General features: G+C 34.8%; 1 protein-coding gene across 8 annotated transcripts in view; it reads left to right on the forward strand.

Annotated features, from left to right (window-relative positions):
* Positions 1-22,383, forward strand: part of LOC145268824 (syntaxin-binding protein 1-like) — a 381,121-nt gene that overhangs the window by 181,415 nt on the left and 177,323 nt on the right. For 4 of the 8 annotated variants that reach the window (XM_080124472.1, XM_080124475.1, XM_080124467.1 and 1 more), the window contains one exon: positions 10,849-10,921. In XM_080124472.1, coding sequence (XP_079980598.1) covers positions 10,849-10,921 — 73 coding nt within the window. Of the gene's footprint in view, positions 1-10,317; positions 10,734-10,848; positions 10,922-22,383 lie in introns of those variants that run through there. The other 4 variants (XM_080124473.1, XM_080124470.1, XM_080124474.1 and 1 more) reach the window with 4 other exon arrangements.

Genomic DNA, 22,383 nt, shown 5'->3' on the forward strand with positions numbered 1-22,383 from the left:
AGGAAGCCAATATCTTCAGACAGCCTGATCTGGAAGTACCAGATACCAGGAAGAGAAAAGTTTAGACTTTATTGACTTGAAACAGGTTACAGACTTTTCTTCAAGTAAGACGGTTTTGGCTAAGTAATTTTTTTCTTCACTTGCAATGGAAAGGAATAGTTGATTTATACAAGAGGTGTTCATCTCTCTCCCATGGCGAGATAATATGACACAAGGGACGAAAAATAGATTTCGAAGAGCAAGTGCCCTAGAGGAAAAGCACTCTGGCATGCAAAAAATGCCAGGACAACCCTGTCAGCATTCCCTGATAGGAACATCTCAGGCTATTAACAACAAGCTAACCCCTTCTAAAAGGATGGAAAGTAAAGCCTGGGAGGATGGAGCTTCTAGAACTGCACAGGATCATAAAAATACCTCAGTCAACAAGAAACAAGCCATCTTAAAGTTTGTACTTGTACTTGAAACGACATTCACCCTGGAGGAGTTGAGTCGGCTTCATGAAGATGCACATCTCGTATCGCTGCGGCCCAAGCCCGGCGATCGGAGGCAAGATCCCGAGTGAGCAACAGCCAGTCACGTCTCCAACGAGACAGGCCATAGATGAGCAGGCCCGAAATAAGTTCAGCGTCGGCTTTGATAGTCCCGAGCCACGTTCTTAGCTGGCCACCGACACGTTTTTTCCAGGCGGGTAGAGGACGTGGGGAGATAGCCTCGTGGATAAAGACCCCTGCATCACAGCGAGAGGCATGGCCGAACCATCGAAGGCGTCGGGCCCGCAGTAGGTCAGTAATTACCTGGAGATTGCAGTGACGCTGGACTTCTTTGTTGGCGACGAAATCCAAGGGACATCTTAAAGTTTAGACTTTGTTGGCTTTGGTGCCGAAGGAAAACACCCAGTGGAGCTGAGTTTTATTCAATTTTTCTTTATATTCATCCGCTATCGCACGAATAATGCCACTAAACATCAACATTTTACGGCACAATCACGTTGGCACACTGGTTCTCGCTAGATCACTTAAGTTAAGCAACGTTCAGCCTGGCCAGTACCAGATGGGTTACCATTTGGGAAGTTGAGGCACCGTTATGTACTGCGAGGTAAAAATACCAGGTTGAGAAACTGGCACAATCTATCTTTCTCTCGAAGGTAGATTGGACTCTTAAACCGTGGTAATGATGGTGTCACAATAAAAAATACCCTTGATAGCCCTTGTGAAGCATCAAGTATTCAAATAACGACAAGATTTGGGTGCTAATGCACTTACTGATCCGCGCTATTTTTTAAATCGTATTTCCAAGTTTAATTAAAATTTTATGTTTTTTTTTTATTCAATTGTAAGGTTAAAGTACAGAATAGGTACAAAACACCTTCCACTCTCCATGTTAAGAATGGCTTTTCAAATAATAACATTATTTCAGCACGGATCAATAAGTGCATGAGTACCAAGATCTGAATTACACTACAAACTCCTGTAGTGAATACAATCTTGCCTGCGGCTGTTCTGGATGATGGATGATTATATATACTAGCAAAAGTACCCGTCGTTGACTGGGTTCAAAAACAGCCTACAGAAAATGGACTCTGATAAGTTATGAAAAGGAAGGGTTGTAAATTTGGGTTGAATTTGGGGGGTATCAAAACCAAAGCAAAATATGATGAAAGTAAAAATAAAATAGATAAACCCCATAATTTATTATACCATACCTGTTCACACTGAAACACTTATCACAATATTCTGTGGATCTATATTAAAAAACCTTGTTAAACTTTGTGACATATTTCCATTTTATGGAGGTCAGGTGCGAACGAACACTCCATAATTTTATTATACCATATTTCTTCAAACTGAAACATAATTATCAAAGTATACTTACGCAGATAGATATGAAAAGTCTTTATTAAGGTTTGTGCCTATTTCCATTCTATGGAGGTCAGGCGCGAACACAGACCCCACAATTTTATTATACCATCCCTATTTAAGTTAAAACATACTTACCAAAGTATTATTATGTACATCTATATCAAAAACACTTGTAAACGTTTTTTTTTAATTTTTAAATTTTTAATTTCCATACTTTGTGGACCAGGCGCATACGCAGTCGCCAGAATTTTAATGAATCATCATTATGCCTGATCAAACATACCCATTCCTGTGTCTCGATACATCTTCTATCATTATATGTGATCAGTTTTTTAAAATAGTCAACCATATAGGAGCCTATTTGTGACCAGACACACACACAGACGTTCAGCTTTATATTATAGATATATATATCAAGAGAGAGAGAAGAAAATGAGATAATATTAGGTTTTCACTTATTGAGATGTTTTTTTAAAAATGGTATAGCGAGTGTTAAAACAATTCAACCAGTCAAAGAAACATGGCCGATATATAAAGACATTGAAATCTAGTGAAAGCTGTTCTTTTCTCTTCTCTACAGCCTCTTTCTCGCAAAAGATACGCTACTAGTCTTTCTCTACTCTACCATTGTTTTCATGATAGATGCTCGACTGAGCTCCAATCTAATGTAGATAGGACTCTCTTAAGCCGTGGTAGGCAACTCATCTAGTGATGGCCTCATAATACTCTTGATAGCCCTGGCGAAGCATCAACTATTCAGCTACGGACAAGATTTGAATTACACTACAAACTCGTATAGTGAGTTTAATCTTGGCTGCGGCCCCGTTGGATGGATGGAAATGTCAACTCAATAGCAAAGTATCAGAGTAATGAGAATTCCAGTGGCGATCATCTGGAACAAGTCAAGCTAACTGCAAACGAATTCAGTGTCCCCATGTCAAGGTGATTCACTCACGACGATCAGTAGTCACAACTTACTTCAGCCATTTCTGGCTCCAGCAAGGAATACCAAAATCGTGAGAACCAGTCTTTAACACCAGCTCATCCTAAAATGTTCCAATCCTTGTTTTAAGTTGGCCACCTCTGCACTTCCTCCATCCAGCAGATGCGACTGGGGTTACCAATTTGTGGATGGCTCCTTCCTCAAAACGTCATAGAATGTTATCAAACAAGCAAAGTCTCCTTTTGAGAAGATTCTGCAGTGCTAGTGATGTTGCGTCTTGAACAGATGATGTAGTTTCGGATTTAGTCAGAGAGACGGATATCTACGATTTGTTGAAGGCGGTACATGTCAAAGACCTCGAGTATGTAAAAATTTTCTTTGCGCAGGGGGCTGGGTCTTGCAGTCGGACAGCAATTTGGGACTTTTAGTTCGGCATAAACATACAGACATGTCCTTTATATAAAAGACAAATCAAATATTGGTAAAAGTTAGGATTAGAGAGAGGTTAGGCTAAAAAAAGTATTTGGGTGCCATCAGCTAGAATCGAAACCGAAAGCCAAAACTAGCATTCAAAGCTGGTGACGTTACCACTGTACCAACGTGACACGAATATGAACTGATTAAAAATTAAAAATAAACTAAGATGAATGTACAAAATGTTTAACGATTTTTTTCAATATTGACTCCTTACTGGGGTTAATGTCCAGAATGTCAGACATTCACCCGCTATCTTAGACTTTTCAACCAAGAGGTCTTTTTAAGATTCTAACCGTCCCTTTATGTGCATATGTATGTATATATGTACTGATACATTGACATATACATATTCATACATATATGGGATGTGTACAGCTAAATCTTAGTGAACGTTAGTACGTATGTGTGTGTGAATATATGTGCCTTATGTACACACACACATATATATATATAACTAGCATTTCAGCCCGACGTTGCCCGGGGGTTTGGAGGTGTATGTTGAGAAAAAAAAAAAAAAAAAAGCGGTCAATTTTTTTAAAACTTTGGGCCCTATTATGACCCCTTAATATTTATTGTTTTGGGTTCAAATCAAGTTATTAAGTTAGATCCATGTCCAAGGAGCCTATATCTAAAATTTCAAGTGTATAGTTTGGTAGAGTTCTCAAAGGTCAAATCGTTGAACTTTGACCCCACAACAGCCAAATTTCTGGCCAAAAACCGATCAAAGATTTTCCCAAATCTCAGTACCCTGTATATCAAATATCGAGTCTGTAGACTGAAAATTGACAGAGTTATTGCATAGGGAAATGTACACAGACACGTTCACTTTTATAGATATATCGATGTATACGTATGTAAATGTGTATGTCTGAATGTATGTGTATGTATATGTCAATGTATACACACATGTGAAAATATGTATGTGTAAACACACAAGTGTATTTTTTTCGCTTAACTTTACTTGTGCTCAGTACACAAGTAGAGCTTAGTAAAAGTATGAAAATATTCAGATTAGGAGCCCACCCAATAAATGTTACTGTGATATTTATTGGATGGGTTTCTGCCACCATTTTGTTTTATTTTTAAGTCATTGTCAAACCTTCAAAGACGTAAGAGATATCGCGGCCATTTTTTTTTGTTCTCATGTAGTGCTCAACACTATTTGTTTTTCGAACAGAATAAACATTTAACATTAAATAAAAACCAATAAAAACTTATTCAGTTAGGTAGAAAAGTAACTTATTTTGCCTTTGGTAGCATTTTGGGCACTTTGCATGCTGGTAGTGGCTATATTTGGTGCGCTTATGCTACGTATATGAATGCAGTCACCGTTGACACAATCAGATAACAAAACTGCCTATAATGATTCTACATCTTTTGGGGATGTTTTAAAATCTAGACTCAGCATCTCCTGGTGTTATAATTCCAAAGCAGATACCCCTTCTCTTCTGAGCTGGTCGTCAAGCACGTCTGGCCCTGTCGACCCAGAGGAAGGGGAACACTTGCCCTTAGTCGTGGCTCGTGCCCTTCCGGACCCCGCCCAGTATCGGGTCCCCGACTTCGTAGCCAAAAATAGTGAAAAGCCCCCTACCAATAATGTGGTCGATGTTGTGATGCCACTCCGTTTTTTTAGGGGGATGCCAGGCAGGCAGGTGGTGGTGTTCGTGTTGCTTTCCATTGTCGCCGGATTCGGATACTTACATTTAATCACGGAAATATCCAGGTTGGATATAGCCAGGAGTCGATTAGGTAAGTTTAACCAGAAATTTTTTTTACACATTTGAAGTTTGAATCGATTTTAGTTATTTTTTTTTTTTTATTTACAATTATGTGTGTTTTGCTATAATTGTTATGGACTCTGTAGGTATAAGCTCTGACTCCTTGGATTTCATAAAAAAAACACAAAACCTCGGACTCCGACTCCTAAAATCATCCCCCTTTCCTCCAAATCTCTGATTCCGAATTTTAGGATCCCCCTTCCTCCCTCGGCCCCAAATCTCTAACTCCGACCTCTTGGACCCCCCCCCCCCCACGAAAAACTGACCTCGACTCCTGAGATTCTCCCCCGGACTCCTGGAACCCTCCCCAAAACCCCCCGGACTCCTGGAACCCTCCCCAAAACTCCCTGGACTCCTTATTTTAATGTTCTTATTCCTGGCCTCCCGACGAGGGCTTGCTTTTTAATGTGTGTGTGTGTGTGTGTGTTGGAATTCCGCTCTGGATTGAAATAAAATACAGTTTTCCTCAGTCTAGAAAGATTTCTTTTTTTACTGATCGCTTCACTAAACTGACGCCAGGTGGCGCTTCTTGGTCAAAGAACAGGAGACAATTTTACTTCAATTCAAAAAAATGTTTCGGGGGGGGGGGGATTCTCAAAGTTGCTTTAATTACAAAATTGTTTTATTAAAATTATATTTTCTTACGCAGAATATTTTTCCAATTATATATTGATACATTTTTATACAATAAATGTTTTGCTTTTTAAATATTTTTCTGTTCGAAAAAAAAAAAAAAAAATCGTGTTTGTTATTTATTTACCGCATTATTTGACCAAGAAGAAATTGGAGTTATCACCCCCTAACAATGGCCGCAGTCCGCATACTGCAGAATTACCCATTTTTTGGTGCTTATTTAAATTGGCACTTATGGCGACAATTAAAATTAAAGAAAATACAGAAAAATCTGTATGATGTACGCATTCGTTACAAAACAAAGATGTCATATTCCAAAAATTGCGTAAATTGATCAAGTAGTTTTATTCAAAACTACGGCCGGAACAAAACTAAGAAAATCAAAATTTACGATTGTTAGCGATGTTACTACTAAACTGCATTGAACATAAGGCTGATTTTTTATCTCTCAACTTCGATTTGAGTTGTCTCCCCGTTTTTCTGGTACCGGATTTTATCATGGCGGACGAAAACACTGCAATTATTCGCATAGTGGTAAAACTTGATTTTCTTGAATACAAAAAAAAAAATATATATTTGATCAAATTACGTGATTTTTTGAATATGACATCTTCGTTTCATACAGACTTCTCGGTATTTTCTTTACTGTTAATTGCCGACATAAGTGCTAATCTGAATAATGTTCATTTTATATATAGGCAACTTTTTCGTATCTCTGGATTGTAAAACAAACCAAATATCCTCCTGTTAAACGCTCACACAGACCTTCATCACTAAAAATAAAAGGGGGGGGGGGAACATTCGTTGGGGATAGTTGGCAGATGATGGTTGTGGATCCTTCGCAAAAATTAGTAGTAAACTTGCGCTGTGGCGTGCTTTTCTTCTAACAAGCACTTTTTGACGAAATATTAAAAAAAAAAAAGTAAAAATAAATAAAACTTGGTAATAAATTTGAGATAAGACACGAAATAAGTATATATTTTTTACCTATTTATTTTATGGGCCTATTTACTTCGCCAGAGAAAGTCAATTTAATAATTGACTAATATTCGTCTCCAACGTCTAAACCACATACACACACTATATATATATATTTCATTCATCATTCAGTAATCGACATTTTCTTGTGTGTGTATATATATATATAACTTGGACATATATGAGATTGAAAAAAAAGAAAGAGAAAAAAAGGGGGTTCTCATGTAGCTGTTGTCTCCTTGATTGTACTTTCGCTTTTTCTTGCTCACATGCCCTTATTCCGAAATCGTAGTAGTGGGCCGAGATCAGTGGATTTTTTTTTGGGGGGGGGCACTAAAACGGTCATTGACAACGTTTCTTTTTTCTTTTTTTTTTTTAGTTTAACAGATTTCAAACTAGAGTGCCGGTTATTACCATAGTAAAAATAATTAGATTAAAAAACATATTTCGAATTATTTAATCAAGTAAAAATTACGTTTTTGGTATTATTTTTTTTACGACCTGCCCCAGCGTAGTAGTCTCCTCCCATGTTAAGAACGGCTTTCGGAATAAACACCCCCGACCCTGAAAGCCGTTGTTTACATTGGGGAGGTGTTTATTCCGAAAGCTGTTCTTAACAGGGGGGGGGGTTTATACTTCGTTATTGGGATAGGTCGTACAAATTTTTTTTTTTAAATACCCCGTTTTTTTTTTTTTTTTGCTTGATTAGTAAATTTAAAGAAGCTTGGTACTTGATACTTTTTTGGATATTTTTTTTTTTCAGAAAGTAGTATGGTCAAGTTAAATTCAATTTTTACGATATTTTTGTTTATTAATTTGTTTATTAATTTGCTGGTAAGTGCATTTTTTACTTGATTAAATGATAAAAATAAGAAAAACGATTTTTGTTTTAATTTAATTATTTTTGCTGTACAATAATTTATATTTTGAAATAGGTTAAATACTAAACAACAATAAACATTGTTATGAACGTTTTGGTAAAAATAATAATAATAAAAGCCGGAGCCGGTACTAGTGCACTTATTGATCCGTGCTGAAATAATAACATTATTATTTAAAAGGCCATTCTTAACATGTGGAGGGAGGGGAGGGTGTTTTGTATCTATTCTATACTTTAATCTTACAATTGAATAATAAAAAAAACGGTACTAGTGCAGTGCACTTATTGATCCGTGCTGAAATAATAACGTATTTAGAAAGCCATTCTTAACATAGGGAGAAGAGGGCGTTTTGTATCTATTCTGTACTTTAACCTTACGATTTAATAAAAACAGATATCATAAAACTTTCACTTGAAAATACGAGTTATAAAAATAGCGCGGATCAATAACTACACCAGCACCAAAAAAAAAAAAACATATAAAACTTTAATTAAACTTGGAAATAATATTTTTAAAAATAGCGCGGATCAGTAAGTGCATTAGCACCAAAAAGTCCACTGATGTCGACTAACTGCAACGATTTCGGAATAGAGGCATGTGAGCGAGAAAAAGCGGATCTAAAATCAGGGAGACAATGGTTACATGAGAACCAAATAGGGTATCTATTTTGTATATTCGCAAGATTAAATTCAGGGCCTTTAGAAAAATATTTCTTCCCGATGTACGACTCATGGGTGACATGACATGCCTTAAAAAAAAAACAATCTTTGTACAAATATCACATTAAAATATAAACATCGGACTATGATAAACCCGAGATAAGATATAAATGATTACAGTTTTTATTATTGATTGCCTAGTTATCCGGCAAAAAGATGTTTTTATTAAGTTAAACAAGCAAGTACATTATGTCCCTTCAAGCCATCCATACAACAAAACCCTTTATATAAATCAATACCTCAACAGCTTTTTATATATAAAGCTGTTCCCCAATCTCATGTATTTATACATGCATATACATAAAAAGAGAGACACATTTGTCAAGTTTATGTCAATTTTAAATACATACAACAACCAAAACAAAACTGTATACAAAATTTAAAAAAGAAATTAGGTTGACCCCTGTTTTTTTTTTTTTGTTTTTTTATTATTATTTCAGTGCTTCCTTACAAAAAAATGATCAACCTTCAAAATGTTTTTTTTTTTTTTTTCGGAAAAGGAGGGGGACTTTCTTACCTGTTTTTTCAGCTTTTCCAGACATCTTAAAACCGGTATTTATACTTCTATGTCATGTCCGACTAAGTCCGTTTTGTTTGGGAAAAAAGAGGTGAAGGCCCCCATACATATATGTGTATGTTTAAAAAAAAAATGCGTGTCGGCGCTGGGTGAAACAAAAAAACAGTCCCCCAAACAAGCCAGTAGTAGTAACCATTAAGACTAGACAACTACAGAAGGCAGCAGCAGCAGCGGCGTCGTCGGCTTGGAGCCCTCGCCGCTTCCTCCCCCTTCGTCGTTATTGCCTACTGACACCATCACCACTTTCGCACGCCAGGAGGAACTGTGAGAGTAGACCGGACAACTAGAGTTGGCATTACGGTGCCGACTTCGGAAAACATCGGTACTTTCCGGCTATCAACAAAAAACTACCAGACCTTTACGATAACCGACGCTCGACTTCGGTAAACTTCGATATTTTTCGGAAGTTGTATTTTATTTTACATTTTAAATCAACACATGATGCTGAACTTTTATCTTCGCTAAAAATGTATGCTTTTTCTCAAAAAAACAGAAGTGATGACATTAATTACGTTTTCGGTAAAAGTCGATAATTTCCGGAAGTGGTATTTCATTTTACATTTTAAATCAACACAGGATGCTAAACTTTTACTTCGCTAAAAGTCTATTTAAAGTCTATTAAGAATATTTAAAACAGAAGTCAATTCCGTTTTCGGTAAAAGTCGATAATTTCCGGTGGTTATAATTTACGCCGTCTCAGCCTCGAGATACGGAATTTCATCATCGATTAAAGTCAACATTTTTATATATATTTTATATTTATATTTTATTTTGTAAAATTCGCCGTTTTTCGTTTTAGTATTTTAAATATACTATGTAGAAGCATTATTATATTGTATCAATGTCGTCTTCGGTTAAAGTCGGTGAGTTCCGGTGAACTTCGTTATTCGTTTCGGCGTCGGGATACGGACTTCAATCTTCGGTAAAATCCGTAGTATTTTTTGTTAATTTTAATTTAACACAATGTCGTCATACAAAATTTAATTTTCGGTAAAAGTCGACTTTTTCGGTGTAGTATTTAAATAATGTAGAAGTATTATAATACTGCATCAGGTCTCTCTTCGGTAAAATTCGGAATTTTCCGGTAGTAATATTTTAATTCGTCTCGAATCGGGATACGGACTTTCATCTTCGGTAATAGTAGATGTTTTTGCATAAATATTTTAATTATGCAAGGTGCAACCGTTATCATAGACTAAAAGTTTTATCTGTAGTTTAAATGGATATTTTTCGGCAACTGAATTTTAAATCGGATTGAAGTTTTGATACGGACTTTGATCTTCGGTAAAAGTCGGTATTTTCCGGTGGTATTAGTCTAATTCGACTCATAAAGGTTTTATTATACTGACTCTTATTTCTGGTAAAAGTTAATATTTTAAGGGGTGGTATTTAAATTTGACTTCAGTGATGTTTTCTGTACACTGTTAACTTCGTTAAAAATCGTTTATTTCCGGCGATAGATGTGTCATGCTACTATTCTTCATATTCGGTAAAAATCGGTATTTTCCGGCTGTAGTGTTTTATTCTAATTCAGTGAAATGAAGGCGTGACGTTTTGATGAGACAAAACTTCAATCTTCGGTAAAAGTCGACACTTTTCGTTAGTTTATCGAAGTTTTATGATAGTAGTTTTTATTAGAAGTAAAAGTCGATATTTTAAAACAGAGTTATTTAAATTCGACTATAAAACTTTTTGCTGCTGATTTTTTTATAATCGGCAAAGGTCGTTATTTTCCGGTAGTAGTTGTTGGATTCAAGGAGCTTCAAGTGTGGGTGTTGAATAACATAAACTAGTACTACTACTACTACTACTACTGATACAGTTAAACCTCGGAGAAGCAGACAGCAAATGGGAAAAATAATTATTATATAATAATTTAATAATTTAAGTTAGTAATTATTTTCTGTCTCTGTTAAGATTATATATCAAAATAAATGTCTGGTATTAAAAAATAATAATGATAAAAAATTATTTAATTTTATTTTTCTTCTTTTTTTTCCCAGAATCCTTCAGTGCGTCAAAATTTACTGCAGAAAAAAAAATCCAAAATGGCTCTAAAATCAGCTGTCCACGAAAGTAAGTTGTTAATATTTACTATTTTGCTTGCTTTTTTTATTATTGTCACGTCGCAAGAAAGTTTGTTTTTCTAAGAAGAATATCTGAGCTACGATTTAAGACCATGAGAATGTCCATTTGTTGCCCAGTTAGCTTGCAATTCGTTTTCTTTCGTTGACATTTTTTTAGCCAATTCCGATACTCCCAAGAATCGATTTATGTAGTTTGAGACGAATTGTCAAAAATTGATGAAAAATCAGACAAAAAAAAAAAAAAGTTTCATTTCTTTGAAAGAAATGTTTCCAATTCCTCTTTGCTTCGTGTCTCCACGATTAATTTATTTTTTAACAATTAAGTTACGTCTTTTATTAAATTTATTACGTAAAATTAGATGTTTTCATGTCAGAAAACGAAACCTGTATCTACGTTTGCTTTCACTATCAACACGGAAACCATTTTTCTCTCTTATTTTCAGTTTAAAAAAAAAACGATTTATATTCAACCTCGAATATAAACGATTTATTATCTTTAATATTTACGAGACCTATTTCTATATATATTTATTTTTAAGTGATTTAGAAAAATGAAACCTGTTTTTCTTAATTTAATCCCAGGCTCCGCCCACTAACGATTACCTTATTATTGTATGGGGTCACACAATGACTATAATCAACTATTCGGTTTATTCCAGTTATTATTATTTGTTTATTAATTATTATTATTATTGTAATAATATAGTTTAAATAAAATTATTATTTTAAATTAATTTTTTTTAATATATGGAAATTTTACGATTATATATATATAAAAAAAAAAAATCATTGAAAGTGAAAATATCAGTTTCATTCAGTTTTTAAATATAAATTTAAAGATTTGGTGCTAATGCAGAGAGTGGTGATCCGCGCTATCTTTTAAATCGTATTTCCAAGTTTAATTAAAGTTTTTGGTATTTTTTTTTTTTTTTTAGATTAAGTCCACCTCCACAATTTTCTTTTAAATTACGACTTTCATAGGTTTTCGACTACGCTGAATACGGAAATCGCATTGATATTTTGCAGAAATAAGGAGTTATCGAGATATATAAAAAGTTGTATCATGCATTGTATTCTTTGGTGGCCATCTTTTTTACGCGTGTAGGTTTGTTTATGGCGCGTGCGCGTAAAAAAGATGGCCGCCAAAGAATACAATGCATAATACAACTTTTTATATCTCGATAACTCCTTATTTCTGCAAAATATCAAAGCTATATCTGTATTCACCATAGTGGAAAACCTTTTAAATTCGTAATTTAGAAGAACATTGTGGAGGTGAACCTAATCTAAAAATTTACCGTTTTTTTTTTTTTATTCAATTGTAAGGTTAAAAGTACAGAATAGGTACAAAACACCCTCCCCATGTTAAGAATGGCTTTTTAAATAATAACGTTATTATTTCAGCACGGCTGAGTATCTCTCTCTGAGTACCAGTTAATATTAACAATTATCTTATTTATGGATTAATTAACCTTGCTGTCTTTATTTCATTGAACCCCCTTTTGCCGTAAATATAAAAGATATGTTATGTTATGTATTTGCAAAAAAGGAGAATTGATATTTATTTTGAACTTTACAAAAAATTCATCTTATTTTTGTTTTAATTTTTACCCAGACTCCGCCCACTAACAATTACCTTATTATTGTATGGTGTCGCAGAATGATCATAATTGCTTTTTAATGTCATTTTCCTAATGATCATTATGTATTTCAAAATGGAGTTGTTTTAATTAGTCAAATAAGAATTTATCGTTTGTTTATTTTAAACGAAATTTTCGGTGCTTATGCACTGCAGATCGAGATGAAAATAATATAACGCTATTTAGAAACCGAATCTTAACGTAGGGAGAGTAAAGGGCTTTAACTATTCTGGACTTTCACCTAACACGTTAATAAAACAAAAATACTGTAAAAATTGAATTTAACTTGAATTCTATTTTAAAAATAGCACGCTTCTTCATACATCACAAATTCTGAATACGTATCTTTAGCTTACAAATAATTAAAAAAAAGAAAACGTTTTAGGGTGATATTAAAAAAAATCACATCATATTGAACTTTTCAACTTGAAGACTGAATCACTTTAACCAGATTAGTTCTAGTTTGATAACAATTTGGTTTAAATTATAATTTAATGATCAATTATATTAATATTACCTAATCATTACGGCTTGTTTGGTCAGTAAATTATTAATTAAACCAAATTGTTATAGAATTATAATAAATGGTAGCCATCTTTAAAGCTGAAAAGTTCAAGATAACTGAGTATTGAGTGAAATAGAGCATGTGACTTTATTTTTATGTGTTATTTATTATTATCGTAAAGTGTAATTTGTTTTTCTGATAGATATATATATATATATATATATATATATATATATATATATATATATATATATATATAAATATATATCTATCATCTAGGGAGCTAAACTATATAGCCATTATATATATATATATATATATATATATAAATATATATTACTTCAGAATAAAATTATCTAACAATCAGCTGGTATGGAAACCTGTGATTATAAGATTTACAAGACATTACTGCCAGTAATATTCTATAAGTATTATCCCACCTAAATAACAATTGCTCGATATACAAGATAGAGCAAATAGATCAAATGTTAGTCACATTCAATGAATTTAAAAATTTATGACGTGAAATGTTTGAATTTCAAATCAAAATTTTTTTTATTATTCTATGTAAGACAAAGAATACATTTGAAATATTTTGATATATATATATATATATATATAGCGTGTCAGGAAGCGCTGAAAAGAAATCAAATAAAGTGCTCGTTCACAAATGTGAGAGCTGAAAATACAAATATTTATTAAAAAAAACTAGTGCACTTATTGATCCGTGCTGAAATAACGTTATTTAAAAAGCCATTCTTAACATGGGGAGGGTGTTTTGTACCTATTCTGTACTTTAACCTTGCATTTGAATAAAAAAAAACATAACTTTAATTAAACTTGGAAATACGATTAAAAAAAATAGCGCGGATAAGTGCACCAAAACTATATATATATATATATATATATATATATATATATATATATATATATAGTTTTAAATAAATATTTGTATAATGTGTAATATATATAATACTCGTATGTATGGAGGTTAATTGTGTGTGTGTGTATATATATATATGTCAATAGACATTTTTCTCGGAAAAGAAATGAAAAAAAAAAAAACGCTGTTTTCATAATGCTAATTTATGCAATTATTATTATTTATTGGTATATGATTTCCAATTCATAAGCTTTTCGTCATTATGCGATGTCGTTTTAGTATTGTATATTCTCTGTTCGAAATGACGGAAAAGCAAAATTATACTTCATCAGTATTCGAGTCAATGCCGTTTCCCTGTTGATTGCGGTGTGATGCTAACTGGTCATGTGCAGTTCTTGGAGTTAGTTCCACCCTCCCAGGCTTTGCCTTCTCTCATTGAGAAGGGGTTAGGGCGGACCTGAACGAGAATCACCGCCCCTATATATTAGTGTCAAATCAATGAGAATCCACTAAAAAAAAATTGGAAAAAAAAAAGAAAAAAAAAACGAAAGCCGTTCTTAACATGGAGAGGTTGGGGAGAGTTTATTCCGAAAGCCGTTCTTGGGGGTGGAGATTCTCGTTCAGGTCCGCTAGGCCCTAGCGGCGCTAGGGTTAGTTTATTGCTGATTGCCTAAATTGACCTTACCGGGAAATGCCGACGGGGCTGTCCGGGCATCTTTTGCAGGGTCAGAGGTCCCTCCTCAGCATGGGGGTGGTAGCTGACTCTTCAGTCCCTCTTTGCGACCCTGTGTCGCTTTTCTCTCTGTAGGAGAGGGATAAATATCTATCAGTTTTTGCACTGATATATGAACTGCAAGAACTCCGACACTAGGGTCGGAAAGTGGGATTGTGAAGTCTGTGTCCCTGAGGAGGGGCATTCTCGCCTACAAAAAGTGCCTTGGCAGCCCCGTCGGCCTTCTCCGGTAAGGGCACCTCAGGCGATCAGCAATAAACTAACACCTTCTCACAGAAGGCAAGACCTGGGAGGATGGATCTCTTAGAACTGCACAGACCTAAACTCTCCTCACAAAATCAACAGGGACTGGATCATTACAGGAATGGCCTAGTCTCTGTTGATTTTGGAGATTAAGGATGCCAGTGATTTAAGTTTGTGTGTATGTATGTGTGTATATATATATATATATATATATATATATATATATATATAATAAATTCCACAGCCAAACAATGTCGCAGCCCACAAGAGCCATGACAGTCAACGAACCGGAAGTCCAAGACTCGAGTTTCGCCCTCATTTGGGCTCATCAGTTAGACACATCCGAACTCAGGATTCGAAACCCGAGCTTCTTGCATGCGAGGCAAGCACTCTACCAACTGAGCAAACGCCCCGCACACAAGAATTTCTATTAACCAACACAGATCAAGCAAACCGCGCCGAAATCCGACTGTGAAATGAACCTACTTCGTCTCGACAAGGGACGCGGTCATCCAACCAGCTAATAACCCCAAGCCGATGTCTCACAAATAGGAGTTTTAACTCGAAAGGACGATGCCATCCAGCAATACTAACCAAGTGAGCAACTTATGATAGGATTTTCAGAATGTGAGGGATTGTATATAATAAATTCCACAGCCAAACAACGTCGCAGCCCACAAGAGCCATGACAGTCAACGAACCGGAAGTCCAAGACTCGAGTTTCGCCTTCATTTGGGCTCATCAGTTAGACACATCCGAACTCATATATATATATATGCAGACACACATCCTCCTTCTCCTCATATTTGGTTGAACGCCCATTTTTTACATGCTGGCATGTGTTGGACAGCTTTTAAAAAATTGACTTCCAAACCGACCTGTCTCTGGTCAGGTCTTTATCTTTTTTGTTTATTTTTTTTTTTCCTCAAATTCATTATTTTTCATGTTTGCCTTGGCTTTCTACTGTCAACTGACCTTGCTACTTCAACTGATTTACATATACTAACCCCAGCATTTTTATCCCTTCTTTCATGACCAAGCCAATGTTTCCTATTTTATACATCTCTCTATACTGTCCAGATTTAATCTTCTTCAGAGGTCATCAGATCGAAGTTCGTATTTTAATGTGTCATTACATATTCGTATTATGCTTCACTCGGTTTTCACTATCTAAATATATTGAAATATTTAAAATGAATATATTAAAATGTTCAGAATGAATCATTCAAACACTACCATGTTTGAATATATGATTAAGTGTTAGTTTTAGTCATTTAGAACTGCTTTAAAGCTTCACCGCTCGCCCATTTTGCGACCAACTGTCAAAATTTTTTACAGTTCATAGGTCACCTTCTCCGCTACATTTTGAAAAAAGAATTTTCATTTTTCGTTCAGTAAAACAAAGTTTATAATAAAATTAATGTGTTCAAAAATTCTCAGAATCTGTAAGGAACGGAGAGACAGTTTTTTTTTGTTTTTTTTATTGGGTGCTGGTTACCATAGAAACCAAATCTGTTGTACTACCTCAAATCTGCTGAGAATGGCAGAGATGACGTAACAGTATATTTAAAAAAAAAAAAAAAAAAAACTATCGCTAATAATTCAGCGCTGTCTCGCTTTGTCACTCAGCTCTATTGTCACTAATAATTCACAGGTAACAAGTTAATCAGAGAGAAATTTTATTTCAAAGCAAAGCTTGGAAAAATCATGGATTACATAGAAAAATGTGAGCATGAAAAGTAATATGATTAAGCTTAAGCTTAGAAAAGTAAAAGGACTAGTTAAAATGGGGGGAAAAAAAGAAAAGATATTCTAGTAAAAAATATAATAAATTTATAACTTGAAATATTGCAGCATTAAGAATTGATTATATAATGTTATAAATTGTATTTTTTAAAAAAATTCTTAATGCTGCAATATTTTAAGTTATAAATTTATTATATTTTTTACTAGATTATCTTGTCCTTTTCTTTTCCAATTTTAACAACTAGTCCTTTACTTTTCTATGTTTAAGCTTAACCATATAACTTTTTCATGCTCGCATGTCATATGCACCATGTCATATCATAGAATAATTTTTCATGTATAAATCGTTATTTCTGATGCCATACAGAAACGTGGTCCTGGATATGACCTTAAACTATATCCGATGGTGAGGCCCCAGCTTGCAGGCTTTTGGGAGTGTGATGCCACTCTTTAATTGCCATTGCTCCCAGGTCCACTCTGACCCGAAGTGGTAGTACCTGTTAGGGTTCCAACTATGGGTTAAATAGAAATCGTCTTGAAAAAACAAATATATTCTATTAAAAAATTTTTCTTCAAAATCACTGGATTTGGCATTAAATAACCTAAAAAGGGTTGATATGCCGTAAAACAAAAACAACCAATCCTGAACTGAACAGAATTTTCATGAGCAAAGTTTCTTTTCAAGAACTACCCATCTGTGGAACATAATACCACAAGGCTGCTTCCCAACTGACTATAGGAAGGCAGGCTTGAACCTGTACCACAAAGGAGTAAAAGAACAGGAAAAAAACGTTACGTCTTTGCTGTTATGAATACCGCCAAACCGGAAGTGACGTAGGTTTAAATTAAGGCTAGACAATCATATCGGTGAAAAAAACGATCCCTCCTGTAGAAAAGTTCCCATTTGAGGGTGAAGAAATTAATGTTTTTAGCCAATTTATTGGTATTTGTCGTCTGAAGGGTCGAGCTTCCAAACAATATTGATCTTGTGAAAATTCATCGCCTCTGTCGAAAGTTTTAGGCAGCCATGCAAACATACATACATACATTTATATATTGGTGGCTCAAATTTTCGACCCAAACCAATTAAAAAGCTTGCCTCTATCTCTGTATGTAAAATGTCTTTATGTAAAATTTCAAATGTTTAGACCAAAAATTGTTTGAGTAATTTGGTAGAGACCGCAGAGGTCAATTTTTTTTTAACTTTGACCCCGATTATGACCCAATAACATTTATTGTTTTGGGCTCAAATCAAGTTATTAAATTAGATCCATGTCCAAGGAACCTATATCTAAAATTTCAAATGTTTATACCCAAAATTGTCGGAGGAGTTTGATAGAGTTCTCAAAGGTCAAATCGTTGAACTTTGACCCCGTAACAGCCAAATTTCTGGCCGAAAACGGATTATAAAGATTCTCCCAAATCTCTATACCCTGTATATTAAATTTCGAGTCTGTAGACTGAAAATTGACAGTTATTGTGTAGGGAAACACACACACACACACACACACACACACACACACTTTCACTTTTATAGATATATAGATTGGAGGATTAGTTTGTGTCTTTTATACAAAACTAGCAAGCTGTCCAGTGTCGCCCGGTCATACAATACACATATTTTAATTAATACAGAAACTGAGACCTGTGCATGTGAGTAATGTTTTTTTTTTTCTAAACAGTTCACTTTTTGTAAGTAAAAAAACAATTAAAAATACTCTGAGATCGAAACCAAAACATAAAGACAGTGAATCAAGTGCAATAACCATTAGACCAGCTTGACACAACCATTACAAAGTATTTTCAAACTTACTTATTCTTAACATAAAGAAGCTGTCATGTTTCACGGCCACACATTCGTGAAACAGTTGACAGTGCCTCTTTTTGGGGAGCTGGATTTTCCCCACATTAAAAATCAACCTTGTGTCTAACTCTGCCCTCATGGAGAGGCAAGTAAATAGGAACAGTTGACATAAAAATCTGATGACTCTCAAGTACTAATTTAGCAGCCCTTTTTTCTGGATGAATATTGATTAGTTTTCCACGTATCTGAATACCCTATATACCAAATTTCAAGTCTGTTGATCAAAAATTTGTTGAGTATATAGTTTGAGAAGTGTCCTCACACACGTTCTCACTTTTATAGATATATAGATTAAATGTTACCGTTACTGTTGGGTCACAACCACTGTTCTTTGATTTTATCGAAAAATTTATGAACTGTGGCGTATATTTTTTAAATGAGGAAGTCATCACTTATCAAGACCTGGAGGCCATTTGAGGATAAGTGTTAATGAGTGGAAGATAGTTGGTGAGACAACAGCCTAGTGTTCGGTAGTGGTGGTTGGAATTTAATTAAGAGAGCGGCTCAATGGGAACTTGTTTATATTGGACTTGAAAATGACTTGTAGTCAGCCGGAAAACAGGCCTGTGATAGAGTTCCACAGAAGGTCTTTTCAAGGAAAGAATGGAATCTGTGTTTAGATTTAAGCATAGTTAGTGGAGGAAATTGTTGACCATGGTTGTAGAAAGACGAGTTCATGTTGTGAAAGTCTTGCAGACTATAGTGAAGCTCAGTCGAGCATTTACCATAAAAATGATAGATTCACAATGTCTCTTGTGTGAGAAAGACGTTGCAGGGAGGAGAAGACATTGCTTATTATGTTTCAAAACTGGTTTTGGACCCAGTCAAAGCAGGAGATGGTGCTCTGAGCAGTTTCCCCTCTCCAGATATGACAACAGTACTCCATTGCAGGGCGTATTTGGCTCTTGTGCAGGTAGATTTTATTGGGTGTGGAATGTTAAAGCATTTTTATTGCATAAAGTTGCTTTAATTCTGTTTAAATTGTTATTATATAGAAATATTTCCCGGTACTTATAAGTATTTTAATGGAATGTGCTCTGATGAGCTCATAGCACTTGTCTCTTCGACATAGATTCTCTCGACTAAACCGACAAACAGCAAAATCCCACCCCTATACTGTTGAGCTTCTTAGATGCCAAAAGGTCTTCTACTTTATTAGTTTCTTCCGTCAAACTACTAAGCTTTGGAATTCCTTCCATGCTTCCAGTTTCCCTGAGTATATTAACCTGCAAAAGTTCAAATGTAGTGTGAAGAGAAATCTTGCCACTCAACTCTCCCCAGTCTCCTGCTAGACGTGCCAAATAGTAACGCCTTTACTGTCCAATGGTAACGTGCCTTTTTTTTTTTTTTTTTTTTCATCATTTACTCATCACGTTGGAAAATTATTTCCATAATTTTCAACATCTATAATATAAATCCCACCCGTCTGTTTTAAATTTATGTATGTATGTATGTATAAAACTTTTGACAGAAGTGACGGATTTTCACGAGATGGTTACCCTTTTAAAGGCCCGACCTTTCGGACGACAAATATCGAAAAATTGGCTAACGACATTAATTCCTTCACCCTCAACGAGGCACTTTACTACAAGGAGGGGTCGATTTTTTTTGCTGACATTTTTGCAAGTCCTTCAAACCTCGCGTCAACGATGTCGCATAAAAGATGTTATTTCGAACACTCGTGGCATCATACTTGCGGTGGACGCATTGATAAGACCATTTTTTTTTTTCTTACCCTCCTTTTCCTCTGGTGCATTACGGGTCCGAGCTTGTTTACTACTCCTGATTTTTTTTGCTCAACCAACACCCTTACACACACCTCCAATTTCTTTTCCGCCTTCGCGTCACGTGTTCGAGCCTGCCTGCTTACTACAACTTTTTTTTTTTTTTTCTCAACACACCCCTAAAAAAAACATCCGGCCAATGCTGGACACCTAGGCTAGTAAATATTTAAATAGCCGAGAGAGCAAGAGATGGGTGACATTTTCTGTTAATTATAAATTATGGTCAGTTAAAACAATTAAGAAAATTGGTACTAGTGCAGAAAGTGATCCGGACGTAAATGTTATTATTTAAAAAGCCATTCTTAACATGGGGAGGGGCGGGTGTTTTGTACCTATTCTGTACTTGAACCTTACAATTGAATTAAAAAAAAAAAAAACATCCGGCCAATGCTGGACACCTAGGCTAGTAAATATTTAAATAGCCGAGAGAACAAGAGATGGGTGACATTTTCTGTTAATTATAAATTATGGTCAGTTAAAACAATTAAGAAAATTGGTACTAGTGCAGAAAGTGATCCGGACGTAAATGTTATTATTTAAAAAGCCATTCTTAACATGGGGAGGGGCGGGTGTTTTGTACCTATTCTGTACTTGAACCTTACAATTGAATTAAAAAAAAAAAAACATCCGGCCAATGCTGGACACCTAGGCTAGTAAATATATAAATAGCTGAGAGAGCAAGAGATGGGTGACATTTTCTGTTAATTATAAATTATGGTCAGTTAAAACAATTAAGAAAATTGGTACTAGTGCAGAAAGTGATCCGGACGTAAATGTTATTATTTAAAAAGCCATTCTTAACATGGGGAGGGGCGGGTGTTTTGTACCTATTCTGTACTTGAACCTTACAATTGAATTAAAAAAAAAAAAACATCCGGCCAATGCTGGACACCTAGGCTAGTAAATATATAAATAGCTGAGAGAGCAAGAGATGGGTGACATTTTCTGTTAATTATAAATTATGGTCAGTTAAAACAATTAAGAAAATTGGTACTAGTGCAGAAAGTGATCCGGACGTAAATGTTATTATTTAAAAAGCCATTCTTAACATGGGGAGGGGCGGGTGTTTTGTACCTATTCTGTACTTGAACCTTACAATTGAATTAAAAAAAAAAAAACATCCGGCCAATGCTGGACACCTAGGCTAGTAAATATATAAATAGCTGAGAGAGCAAGAGATGGGTGACATTTTCTGTTAATTATAAATTATGGTCAGTTAAAACAATTAAGAAAATTGGTACTAGTGCAGAAAGTGATCCGGACGTAAATGTTATTATTTAAAAAGCCATTCTTAACATGGGGAGGGGCGGGTGTTTTGTACCTATTCTGTACTTGAACCTTACAATTGAATTAAAAAAAAAAAAAACATCCGGCCAATGCTGGACACCTAGGCTAGTAAATATATAAATAGCTGAGAGAGCAAGAGATGGGTGACATTTTCTGTTAATTATAAATTATGGTCAGTTAAAACAATTAAGAAAATTGGTACTAGTGCAGAAAGTGATCCGGACGTAAATGTTATTATTTAAAAAGCCATTCTTAACATGGGGAGGGGCGGGTGTTTTGTACCTATTCTGTACTTGAACCTTACAATTGAATTAAAAAAAAAAAAACATCCGGCCAATGCTGGACACCTAGGCTAGTAAATATATAAATAGCTGAGAGAGCAAGAGATGGGTGACATTTTCTGTTAATTATAAATTATGGTCAGTTAAAACAATTAAGAAAATTGGTACTAGTGCAGAAAGTGATCCGGACGTAAATGTTATTATTTAAAAAGCCATTCTTAACATGGGGAGGGGCGGGTGTTTTGTACCTATTCTGTACTTGAACCTTACAATTGAATTAAAAAAAAAAAAACATCCGGCCAATGCTGGACACCTAGGCTAGTAAATATATAAATAGCTGAGAGAGCAAGAGATGGGTGACATTTTCTGTTAATTATAAATTATGGTCAGTTAAAACAATTAAGAAAATTGGTACTAGTGCAGAAAGTGATCCGGACGTAAATGTTATTATTTAAAAAGCCATTCTTAACATGGGGAGGGGCGGG

Source organism: Euprymna scolopes, chromosome 44 (genome assembly GCF_053919585.1).
Source record: "Euprymna scolopes isolate OS-2025 chromosome 44, ASM5391958v1, whole genome shotgun sequence".
NCBI lineage: Eukaryota > Metazoa > Mollusca > Cephalopoda > Sepiida > Sepiolidae > Euprymna > Euprymna scolopes.